This window comes from Gossypium hirsutum, chromosome D03 (genome assembly GCF_007990345.1).
Source record: "Gossypium hirsutum isolate 1008001.06 chromosome D03, Gossypium_hirsutum_v2.1, whole genome shotgun sequence".
NCBI lineage: Eukaryota > Viridiplantae > Streptophyta > Magnoliopsida > Malvales > Malvaceae > Gossypium > Gossypium hirsutum.
In genome coordinates this window covers 46933465-46945934 of record NC_053439.1, presented here as the reverse complement: position 1 = coordinate 46945934, position 12470 = coordinate 46933465, and the positions used below count along the sequence as shown (strand labels likewise).

General features: G+C 31.1%; 3 protein-coding genes across 3 annotated transcripts; 1 reads left to right on the top strand and 2 right to left on the bottom strand.

Moving 5' to 3' along the window:
• Positions 1-3928: 3928 nt before the first annotated feature.
• Positions 3929-5421, bottom strand: LOC107950154 (uncharacterized). The gene has a single exon (XM_016884937.2). The coding sequence runs from the start codon at positions 5419-5421 to the stop codon at positions 4120-4122; it is 1302 nt and encodes a 433-aa protein (XP_016740426.2). The 3' UTR covers positions 3929-4119.
• A 150-nt stretch (positions 5422-5571) lies between these two features.
• Positions 5572-6204, bottom strand: LOC121215426 (uncharacterized). Its single transcript, XM_041089903.1, has one exon. It carries the CDS (start codon positions 6202-6204, stop codon positions 5572-5574), a length of 633 nt encoding a protein of 210 aa, XP_040945837.1.
• Positions 6205-6246: 42 nt separating this feature from the next.
• Positions 6247-11643, top strand: LOC107949938 (cycloartenol synthase-like). The gene is made up of 6 exons (XM_041089902.1): positions 6247-6270; positions 7757-7833; positions 7917-7998; positions 10585-10830; positions 11077-11166; positions 11464-11643. The coding sequence occupies exons 1-6, from the start codon at positions 6247-6249 to the stop codon at positions 11641-11643; spliced, it is 699 nt and encodes a 232-aa protein (XP_040945836.1).
• Positions 11644-12470: the final 827 nt, after the last annotated feature.

The window sequence follows — 12470 nt, the reverse complement described above, 5'->3', positions numbered from 1 at the left end:
TTGTTCCCTTTCATACAAGGAGAACAGGAAACTCGATGATGCTTAACTCCCAGATTACAACTCAGGCATCATGCAACATTCTTGAATATGTTTTACAGCTTGTTAAGCATACAGCTTAAAATTTAATGGTAATACATGGAGTAGTCAATGAGATTAAAAGTCACTACAAACTTAAACTCAGAAAATGTAGGCTAGTACCACTAACAATTATATTTGATAATATAAATGATAATTAAACAATTATATACTTAGAAAATAAATTAACATAAAAAATTTAAATTCATCATAGTCGATTGTATCGCATAATAAATTAACTTAAAATTCATGAAAAATGGATGATAAACTCACTTACATGCAAGGGAGAATTAGCAAACCAAAGCTTCTTCTTCTCCCAACAATGGCATTCTGTTCTCCAGCCAAAAATATAACCAAAATGATGACCAATTTCTTTTATTTCCTTTTGTTCTGGTTTCAACTTAATTACAAAAATACCATTCCTTATATTTTTAATCCATTTCCAAATCCCTACTGTCCACTAACTATTGAAATGGCTTATTTTTCATATTAACCCATCCTATTTTACTTAATCACCCAATTGGCGCTAAAACTCTAATAGCAATTAACTTTTTCACTTATTTAGTTCTTTTTACTTAATCGACTATCCAAACATCAAAATTTCTAAACCAAATTTTAATACAATACTAATGACCTCGTAAATATTATATAATTAATATTTTCAGACTCACACGTCAGAATTGTGGTTTTGAAACTATTATTTCTGACACTACTGAAAAACGAGTTGTTACAGAGATGCCTTGTAAAATGCAAGTTTTATTCTGGTACTCAAACTGCATTGTGAGTGATCCAAAATTCCATACGATGGACCCTAAGGACAAGAGCCATTGTACTTCTAAGACCACATCACAACCTTTAATAGATAGGACCAAAAAGTCTATGGTAAATTCATGTCCTTGAGCTTCCCAACTTACTACATAATTTTCAAACGGCATAAGCCTTTGTACATTGAAGCTAAAAAATGAAAATGATTTTTTTTGTTCAAAAAGCCACTTCTCTTATCATGAGTTTCAATTCAATTGATCTAAAATGTTTCAATTGCTCAATTTTGATAACTCAAATGCATACAACTTTTGTGATTTATAAGTTTGAGGTTAGGGGTAAGTAAAACTTGATTCGATTTGAAAAGTTAAATTTTTTTTTTAAATTTGAAGTTAATCAAATGGAGTTATTTGGGTTTTTCGAATAAGTAATTCGATTTTTTAGGTTCAAGTTGAGTTGAATTTTAAAACTCGAATAATTTAAATAATTCGAATAACTTGAATAATAAATTTATGTAAATACTCCTTGGCCCCTAACAGTTTTGAAAATGTATAAATTGGTCCCTATAAAAAACAAAAATTTTAAAATAAACTTCAAAATTTCTATAAAATAATTTGTTTCCAAAATTTTATATATTCAAAAAAATAAAAATTACTAAAAATATTTAAAAATATAAAAAATGCTAAATTATTATTTTAAAAAAATTATATTTATAAATTTGAGGCCTTAAACAAGTAAATTATCAAATAAAGTTTGTCATGGTTTTTTTTCTCTTATTTTGTTTTAAAAGGGTTGTCAAATATATATTGCATTTATGTTCTTTAACTTGAAATTTAGTCATATTATCAACAAGGTTTATGACCAGTCTAATTTTTTTAATTTAACTCAAACAAATTTATTTGACTCAACTCGAAATAAATCTCATTTCACTCAATTCATTTTGAGAAAATTTTTAAATCGAATTAAGATAGAAAAATTAAAAATTCTTACCTAACTTGAATTTTTACTCAATTTAACTTAATTCAATCCGATGCTTAGCCGGAGTATTCATCTTAGGAATATTCTGAATTCCTTAAAAAAAATTGATTAAAATGGATTTTGACAGCATAAGCAGAATTAGAACCCAAAAACAGAATTAAACCCCCCCCCAATTTCCTCATAAATAAAAATTATTCCAACCAAAAAAAAAAAGCACCAGCAAACCACTGTAATTTTATTAGCACATTAAAATTATTGAATTAATAAATGGCTTTAAATAATTTAAAATTTTCCAAACCAGCAGTCACTGAAAAAAGTGTGTAACATCATGTTTTTGCCGCTCATCATACTCACCAAAAAAATGTTCTCATTATAGTTGCAGACTAAAATTATTCAATTTTATCTTGATTATTAGCTCAATGATCATTTTCTGTTTCAGTAACCTGATATATTAAGGCTATTTGCAATTTGTTACAAATTGTCAGATTTCATAATACGTCCTTTAAATGATTTATTACATCTTTCATCCTTCAACAAATGTAATTGGGTGCCCATTGATGTAGCCTCTATCAGCAGCTTTGGCAGTTTTTAACGTAACTTGAACCTAAGTCACATCTGAGGCAATGAATACCCTTAATCATCAAGGCATCACATGGGGTTCAAAAAAGTTATTACTTTTAACATAGTAATAAAATCAATCATTTGGATCTCTTTCATTCTCAGACAAGTCACAGTAATGCTATGAAGGGTTAAAATCATCAAAATAAGTTAGGGTAAAGTGAAATCACAACACTTCACGCATCTGTATGCCATGTTCCATGGGTCTCTTTTTCTACTACAAGCACAACAATTCACCGAGGTATTAAAACTTGGAATTTTTTCATTATGTTTATGTGACTATCTTTGTATCACTTTTTAAGGGATTTTATGCAATGAAAAGTGATAAAAGTAAAGAATATATCTTGCTAAAGAAAGAATTTCAAAGAGATCTAGTGTAATTATCTTTTATTATTTAACAAACATGCAATCAAAAGTATTTTTATTTATCTCAAATTGTATCTCAATATTAATGGTGGTTGATCTAAACCTCTAGAGATTTTATTCTCATCACACCAACATGGAGAAAATCTTGGTGAGAGAATTGACTCATTATAATTGTACGAGAGTAGGCTCCACCAAACATTAATTAGGTTAAGCTTAAATCATCTTTTACTGTGGAATTCTTTCAAGAACAAGTCACATAAATATAAAATTAAATCTAAAGTGTATAATCATATTCTTAATTAATTTTTAAAAATAATTTTGGAGTTATTTCCAATAATTACAACTCACATAACATAAAATTTTTTCCTGCTCTAAACTCACCAGCTTTGTTTTCGACACCCAAAAAGACTAAGGTTTAAGGAAGAAAATATGCTATTTAAGCTGGAAGACTTTGCCATATGGTAGTTTTATTTGGTAAAACGAACAAAGAAAGAAAGGCAAGAACACAAAAGTCTTCTGGGCTTTAACATTGTGGCTGCAGAATTAGCCTACTCTTTAACTCAGTTAATTTAATTGAGTATTCATCTACCTTAAAGAATATTATGAATTTGAATTATTATTGCAGAAAAATTGATTTTGACAGAATTAGAACCCAAAAACAGAATTAAAACCCTCCCCAATTTCCTCATAAATGAAATTTATTCCAACCAATAACAAAGCACCAGCAAACCACTGTATTTAATTTATAAATGTTTTTAAATATTATATAAAGTTTTAAAAATTTCCAGTCTGTTTTAATTTTTAAAATTTATTTACTAAGTACATTACAATTATTAAGGAAACTTTGCAGTCAACAAAGATGAAGCAGTACTAAAATCTAATGGACTAAATGAAGATTCCGCTCATTGTAGTTGCCACTTGAGTTTAAAAGTACACATTCAAGAGAAGTTTAAAGTCAAGTATCAAAATCTCGATTAACCCCGAACTCAACTCCATTCATACACTCCTCTAATTATTCCCTGCGTTCGGTAGAAAATGGTACTAACCTTGTGGAAGTTCAGTTCATTCATATACCCTATTCCAGAACATGCACTGATTTATATATAAATCAAATCAAACCAAACCTTACTTCATATTACAGATGATAACAACCTAGTAGAAAAACAAATGATAACTAATTACCGATTGTGTTTCATCTAAACAAACTTCAAGCGCTCAAACATTAACAACAGAATGAAAAGCAAAAGCCATGAGCGTTGATGACAGATTGGTGCAATCATGAAAAAACATACAGATCTGTAAAGTTGTAACTTGTCTATTTCAAAACCTTAACGGTTTAAAACTGCACTTCCAGTGGACGCTAAAGTTGCATTCAGATTCTTTACATTGTAGGGCTTGTCCATTGCAAACCTCACCACAAATTTTACATGGAGGGCAATCCCATATGGTTTTCACAATAGTGAATGGATGCGGGTGTTTACCAAAAAAACTCTTGTCAAGGTTGCTTCCAATCTTCAGAAATGGGAGATCCCCAAAAGCACATCCGGAATGGAGAGTGTTATCACATTCAGCACAGTAGTAAAACCAATCATTTGGGTCCCTTTCATACTCACATAGATCACAATAATGTTGAGAAGGATCAAAATCATCAAAACAAGTCAGAGTAAGAGGATGTCTATCATGCTTGTACCTAGCTGTGAGTGGTAGTGTGGCACATTCTAGATCTAAAGTGAAATCACAGCGCTTCGTGCATCTATATGCCATGTTCCATGGGTCACTTTTTCTACGACAGGCATTGCAATTCGCTGAAAAGTTGTGGACAATAAATAATGAATGCTCGTGACTTGGATGCTCCAAAGTGTCCGATAATAAAATACACCGAATGTCACATTCAAAGAATTGCCTGCAATCTCCATCGTTGCATTTGTAGCTAAATCCATGGTGAAGCCTTCCGCAAGCACTACATGATGCATAAAAATTTGTGTTTGATTTTGTGAGTGTAAGCAAGTGCTTGTGAAATGGGTGTCGTTTGTTTCTCGGCAATTCAGCGCATTCTTTATGAAGAAAAAACTTGCATTGCTCACAACTATAAAAAGGAGTTGATACAGTCCTCATACACCCATCACATTGGCCATCATCATTCATCTCCCCACTAAAAGTGAGTCTTAAATTGTGATCATGGTAGGCATGTTTGATCTCAACTGTTACCGTAATCTCTCCAAAACTCATTTCTTCAACAACATCGGTAATCCAATTTATAGATTCATCAAGAGCTTCCATGGACCTCTCATCATAGTCTTCTGGGATACTTTTTCCATCCCAAACTGCTTTATTTGTTGCACAATGCACATGAGCAATATAATTGCAGCCAGAAGCAGAGCAATGGTAACTGCCATACCTGGTATCGACTTCCTCATAACAAATTCTGCACAACTCATCTTGTTGCGGAAGAGAATATGAGTGGGAAATAACATGATGATGTCGCGTTATCAAGATATTCCGTGGCAATGAAATGCAATTTTTATGGACAAGAAGGTTACATGTAGCACAGAGATAATGGGTGCGATCTCCAGTGGTGCCACAAAAATCACAAATAAATGACATTTGTCTTGATAGAAGCATCCATGGGTGTTCATGACTTGCATTTGTGATTGTTTGTGGTGAGAAAAAATCATCAAGAGTAAGCTCAATCTTGCAAAAAGAGCAAGAATAAACAAACCCTTCCCACTGAATTTTGCACAAATAACAACTACAGTTGTGAAGATGAGTAGGTCATTTCGGCAAGAGAGTAAGGGGATGCTTACGGCGGTCGTAGGGGTGATTAATCTCAAGGGATACTTCTGCACATTGTTTATGAAGGTTAAAGAATTCATCAGAAAGAGCACAATCTGAACAATGGTAAATTGGACCAGATAATGGTTTCAAACATCCGGAGCAATCGCGATTGACTTCGTCGTTATGGTCTTGACTGAAGAACAATGGATGTTGATGCAAAGAAGTAGGAAAATTTGGAGCAATGGATGATTGAAGCAAAGCACAGTTGATGTGAAGATTGAAATTACAAGGACCGCAATGATAAACGAATCCCGAAGAAGACCTCTGACAAAAATCACACTTCCATGTACAGTGGTAAGCAGATTTAGGCAGAAGAGTGAGAAGGTGTTGAGGGTGGAAAGGATGATTAAGGTGGGGGGTTAACTCTAACTCCGCACATCTCTTATGAAGATAATACATACAGCCATTGCAGCCATAGCTTGGACCGACTACAAGTTCCTCACACCCAAAGCACAGAGCTGCTTTATCTGCAACGCTTTGGTGTTGAATGAAGAGCAAAGGATGGTGATGGGAGAAATGTTGAAGTTCCATCTCTCCCCTTTTCTTACTCTCAGACAGGGTGAGATCCATTAGATGAAAACTTGGTTGTGGTTAAGCCTCCTGCTTACCAAAATGGTGAGAGGAAGAAAGGAGGAGGTAATTTGGTGATCTCAATCAGTACCACCACTAGTGTACAAAATTGAAAAGAATGGAGTTGACGTGAATGGCAATCAAAAAGAAAAGAAATGATAAACAAAGGTAAAATAGGAAGATGATCCCTCAAAAGTCAAAACCAAATAATCAAATTAGTACAGTTTTTATATTAAAGGATTAAAAGTTTAGTTCAAAATTGAAAATGATTTTATTATAATCTTTCATATTTCTTAGTTCAAAACTGTCAATCATGTGCGATGAGTGAAGCCTTTTTAAGATAATTTCTTCTATTTTCACATGAGTATTTTATTAATTAAATAGAGGAGTGTTTATTAATTGCACATATGCATATTTTACAATAAAAAGATAATATGTCAAGTAAAGAGACTGGCCACTTGTTATGATTTTAATATTTACTGATTGTTTAACTAAATGCATTATGATAATCAATGGGTAACAAATGATTTTCTTAAATTATTATAATTTTATGAGATCTTAAAATAATTTTAATATAATAAAATTTGATTTTAGGTCAATTAAACACTTAACTCTTACATTTTAGTCAAATGAACCAAATAAAATAATTCTACATTCCACCCATAAGCCTATTACAAAATCTAATCCATAATTCGATGATGAAACGCCCCTTTATATTATATTTGATACTATAAATGATAATTAACTACTATATATTTTGAAAATGAATTAATATGAAATTTTTTAATTCATCATAGTGGATTGTATTGCATAATTCTCCAAAAATTTCAACCTTCCTTATTAGTATTGGAGCAAATAATTGGGTTATTTTATTTAGGGGCGAGTAAAATTTGATTCAATGTGAATTTTTTTCTTTTTTACTTTTGACTTATTCAAATTATATAATTCAAGTTATTAAGTTTTTTCAATCAACCCAAATAAATAATTTAATTGTTTGAGATGTAGCCGAATTGAATTTTTATAATTCGAACAACAAATTGGTGTAAATATCATTTGGGCTCATGTCAATTTCGAAAATGAACAATTTGCTCCTAGTAAAAACAATACAACAAAATAAAAAAAAATCTTCAAAATTTTAAAATATCTATAAAAAATTATAAAAATATAAAAAATTAAAAATTATATAAAACTCTAAAAATTATATAACAGTGTTAAATTATAAAAAGATTAATTTTTTCCAAAATGAAAATTTTGAGAACTTAAAATTAATCACAACACTTCCTGCATCTATATCCCATGTTCCATGGGTCTCTATTTCTATGACAAGCACTGCAATTCGCTAAAAAGTTGTGAACAAGAAATAATGAATGCTCATGACTTGGATGCTCCAAAGTGTCCGATAATAAAATACATCCAATGTCACATTCAAATGCGCAACCCCTATCATTGCATTCGTAGCTAAATTCATGGTGAAGTCTTCGGCAACCTCTACATGATGGATAAAATTTTGTGTTTGATTTTTTTAGCATAAGTGGTTGTGAAATGGGTGTAGTTTGTTTCTCGGCAATTCAGCGCATTATATTTAACAAACATTTGTTGGAAGAAGCAAGAGGATGAGCCGGTGCTGAGGTTAATCAACGAGTTCGGGTTGAGAAAAATGTGTTAAGGGATTATTTATTTTATGAATTTTTTTTCTTTCTTTACTTGTGCAGTATTGGAGTTTTTACAAGTAAAGTTGAAAGTGAAGGCTCAACTTTCGGTTCAGCCAAGTCGGAGACAGAGGCCAGCCTTCAGGTTCAACTTATTGGGACAAACTCTAATACCGCGCAAGAAAGAAAAAAATCCATAAAATAGAGAATCCCTTTATCAAAGGTGTTTCTAATTGTCTCAAATTGCATCTCAACATTAAATGTGGTTGATATAGATCCAAACTTTAGAAATTTTATTCCCATAACTCAATAAAAGTCTCGATGAGAGAATTTACTCATTATAATTATATGAGAGTAAGGCTGCAACAAACATTAATTAAGTTAAGGTTAAATCGTCTTTTATAGTGGAGTACTCTTTAAAAAAATTACATACATGTAAAATTAAATCCAAATTAAGTAATCAATTAATTGTATTTTTAATTTATCTTTTCAAAAAATTTGAAGTTATTTCCAATAATAACAACTCACCTAACATAATTTTTTTCCCTGCTCTGAATCACCAGCTTTGTTTTTGACACCCAAAAAGACTTGGAAGTTTAATGAATAAAAGTATGCTCTTTGGGCATGGAAGACTTTGCCATATATGGTAGCTCAAATCATGGGCTAAAAATGAGTTCCCCATTGCTGTAGTATTCCTCTTTTGTTCAATCATAGCTTCTTTATTATTAAACTATTAATTTATTTAATTTTTAGGATGTTTTTATTTTAGTTATTTGGTTTTAAAAAGAATTTATTTTAATTATTTGTGTTATTAATATTTGATATTTTGATTATCTATCTATTAAATTATTAACACGTGAATTCTTTTTATTGGTATAATAATAAAATTAACTCTTCTAATCTTAATTCTAAACAAATGAACAAATTTAATTCTTAACTTTATACATTGAAAATGAAAATGATTTTTTTTTCAAAAAACCACTTCTCTTATCATGCGTTTCAATTCAATTGATGCTAAAATGTTTCAATTGTTCAATTTTGATGACTCATTGTAGACAACTTGAGTTTTGTGATTTATAAGTTTGAGGTTAGGAGTAAGTAAAACTTAATTCGATTCGAATTTTTTTTTTAAATTTAAAGTTAAACAAATGGAGTTATTTGGGTTTTTCGAATAAGTAATTCGATTTTTATGTTCAAGTTGAGTTGAATTTTAAAACTCGAATAATTTAAATAATTCGAATAACTTGAATAATAAATTTATGTAAATACTCCTTGGCCCCTAACAGTTTTGAAAATGTATAAATTGGTCCCTATAAAAAACAAAAATTTTAAAATAAACTTCAAAATTTCTATAAAATAATTTGTTTCCAAAATTTTATATATTCAAAAAAATAAAAATTACTAAAAATATTTAAAAATATAAAAAATGCTAAATTATTATTTTTAAAAAAATTATATTTATAAATTTGAGGCCTTAAACAAGTAAATTATCAAATAAAGTTTGTCATGGTTTTTTTTTCTCTTATGTTGTTTTAAAAGGGTTTTCAAATATATATATATTGCATTTATGTTTTTTAACTTGAAATTTAGTCATATTATCAACAAGGTTTATGACCAGTCTAATTTTTTTAATTTAACTCAAACAAATTCATTTGACTCAACTCGAAATAAATCTCATTTCACTCAATTCATTTCGAGAAAATTTTCAAATCGAATTAAGATAGAAAAAATAAAAATTCTTAACTAACTTGAATTTTTTACTCAATTTAACTTGATTCAATCGGATGCCTGAGCTTAGAAAAAATTGATTAAAATGGATTTTGACAGCAAAAGCAGAATTAGAACCCAAAAATAGAATTAAAACCCTCCCTCAATTTCCTCATATATGAAAATTATTCCAACCAATAAAAAAGCACCAGCAAACCACTGTAATTTTATTAGCACACTAAGGGTCTGTTTGATTGTAGTAAAACATTTTCCAGAAAAGGTTTTCAGCCTTTTCCAGTGTTTGTTTGGCTGAAAATATTTTCCTCACGTAAAATCAATTACAAACACGGGAAAAAGAAGCCTTTAATTTTGGAAAATGTCTTACCGTTTCTAATTCGGTAAGACATTTTCAAGAAAATTTTCCTTTCCCTTTCCCTTTCCCTTCCCCTTCCTCTATCCTTGACACCTGATCTTCTGCTTGCCATCGGCCAACACTTATTCTTAACACCAGACACCGGCGTTCATCAAGTCTGGGAATTCTGCCCTAAATCAGGAACCCCGGAAGAGCTTTCTAAGGTGGAAATGGCTCGTCAGAGTTTTCGGGATAATCGTTTCCACAAAAAACACAGTTCTGATCTTCTCATGAGAATTCAAGTTAATCTGAGTGCTAAAATTGGGATTTGGGGTTTTTTGTTAATTAGTTGTTCATGTAATTTGTTTTCCAATTTTGGAAGAATTGGTTCTCTGCTGTTGGGATTTCCATATAGTTCTCTTTAGTCTTTCCATTGCAGGGAAATTTTACTTCTATGATTGATTTCATGATTTGACAAAAAACTTCAAAAAAGGAAAAAGAAGAAGCTTAAAACTTTTCTCTTCTGCTGTGGTAAACTTCATATCCAGATTATATGGAAACAGTTAAGGAGTGGAGAAAAGATTTCTTGTTTTTGACACGTCGTCTAAACCATTGTTGTTTGTTTTAGCCATTTTGCATTTTGAAGGTCATTATAGTTCTTTCTGGATGTAGTTTGCAGAGGAGAAACAATCTGTCACTAATTTACCACAAACCAAACTGGAAGAGTTTGAAGATGTCAAGGAAGAGGCTGTAATGACAACATTGCGCAGTGCCCTTGATTTTTATTCAACAATACAAGCAGATGATGGTCATTGGCCAGGAAATTATGGGGGCCCTATGTTTCTACTTCCTGGTTTGGTAAGGCTTAACAAAGCTATATCTGATCCTGATCTATCTGTTAATGTGGAAATTACTAATGTCTTTTCTGTGGCTTAATCTACAAAGAAATTAAATTGCTGCTTCTCAAAATCTTTTGACATTTCACATTTGTAGTGTAGTGGAAGAACCAATCCTTTATTTTGTCATTATGTCTGTTTTTTTAACTCTGAGATCCCCTGATAATTACATTTCAATAGCTTTCTGATTACCTTGACATTGTTGCATCTCTCAACAACTAATAATTGGATGATATGTAATTTAAGCTTTGTTTATAAACTGCAACAGGTTATTACATTATATGTTACTGGAGCCTTGAATATTGTCCTATCAAAGGAGCATCAATATGAGATATGCAGATATCTGTACAATCATCAGGCAAGCAATGTGCACTGTGTGTGTTTAAGATTTTATGATTTCCACTTGTTGAGTAGATATTATGTTATGAACTAATTATGACATAATTATGTTATTATTTTCTACTAGCTCTCTGGAATGTTTCTCACATCAGTTGAGCTTGTTCTAAGCAAGCATAGTGCTATCTGGATGAAATGAAAACCAACCCACTTAAGTCAACTGCCTTTTACTAACTATTTGATGTCAGTTGGCATTGTCATTACCATATAAACAAATGAAGAAAATTGCTCTGTTCTGAGAGTTGTTTATTTTCTTCAGAATAGAGATGGTGGTTGGGGTCTTCACATTGAAGGTCCAAGCACCATGTTTGGTACTGTGTTAAATTATGTTAGCTTGAGGCTGCTTGGTGAAGGTGTTGAAGGTGGAGAAGGGGCAATTGAGAAAGCACGTGAGTGGATCCTAGAACATGGTTCCTTTCAAAAGTTTGTTAGTAAATAGCCTCCCTTTTATAGGTCTTATATTTGTTCCAAAGGTTCTACATTATTCTACTCTAGAAAATAATTTCGTATAATTCTGTAGGAAGAATGTGGTGTCATTATCGAATGGTGTATCTGCCAATGTCGTTTTTGTATAGAAAGAAGTTTGTTGATACGAGCCAAGGAGGTGACACTCAATGGGTTATTTTTCCTAGTGGTCCAATCACTCGAAGCAAGGCACGACAATTAAAATCAAAGATGAATGCTTTTGTCCAAGACTTTGTTGCTACAAATTTAATTCATCATGTTCGTGACATTGACAAATACAGGAATGCAATTCACTGGACCAATCTTGGAATAGTGAAAGCCCATAAATTGGTGGGTTAATCTTTTATGTATCTTATTATTATTATTTACTTAATTCTCATTGGTTGGGACACATCATTTATGAGTTAAGTAATTTTATTGGTTAGGTTATTATTTATTTATTTTCTTAGATAATTTTAAAGAGTTTTATTAGGATTCAATTACTCTTGTAATTTGCCTATAAATAGGCTTTTTTTCTACACATTGAAGGAGATAAAAAAAAGAGAGTATTTGTTTTCTTCCAAATTTGTGTGAGGCAAATTTCTGAGAGTAGAGTGATTCTTCTCTTGCTATTTAGTTTGGAGTTTGTTACTTTCGAGGGTATTTCGGAGTTACAAATATTCAAATTTCTTTCCCGTTCATCGGTGTTTCTAGAGGTTCTTCTTCTAGGGGTTTCGTAGGGAGCCGCTCAATTATTGGCGTTTTTGGTTGCAAGTTAACCAAGGGTTCCATAGGAAAAATCTATCCTTTTATTATTATTTA

Excerpts from the sequence above, each read along its gene's own strand:
- LOC107950154 (XM_016884937.2), bottom strand. The coding sequence starts at position 5,421 with ATGCTTCTATCAAGACAAATGTCATTTATTTGTGATTTTTGTGGCACC.
- LOC107949938 (XM_041089902.1), top strand. The coding sequence starts at position 6,247 with ATGGTGAGAGGAAGAAAGGAGGAG. Across the intron at positions 6,271-7,756 it reads TGAGAGGAAGAAAGGAGGAG|TTTGTTTCTCGGCAATTCAG; the intron begins GTAATTTGGTGA and ends AAATGGGTGTAG. Across the intron at positions 7,834-7,916 it reads GAGGATGAGCCGGTGCTGAG|TATTGGAGTTTTTACAAGTA; the intron begins GTTAATCAACGA and ends TTACTTGTGCAG.
- LOC121215426 (XM_041089903.1), bottom strand. The coding sequence starts at position 6,204 with ATGGATCTCACCCTGTCTGAGAGTAAGAAAAGGGGAGAGATGGAACTT.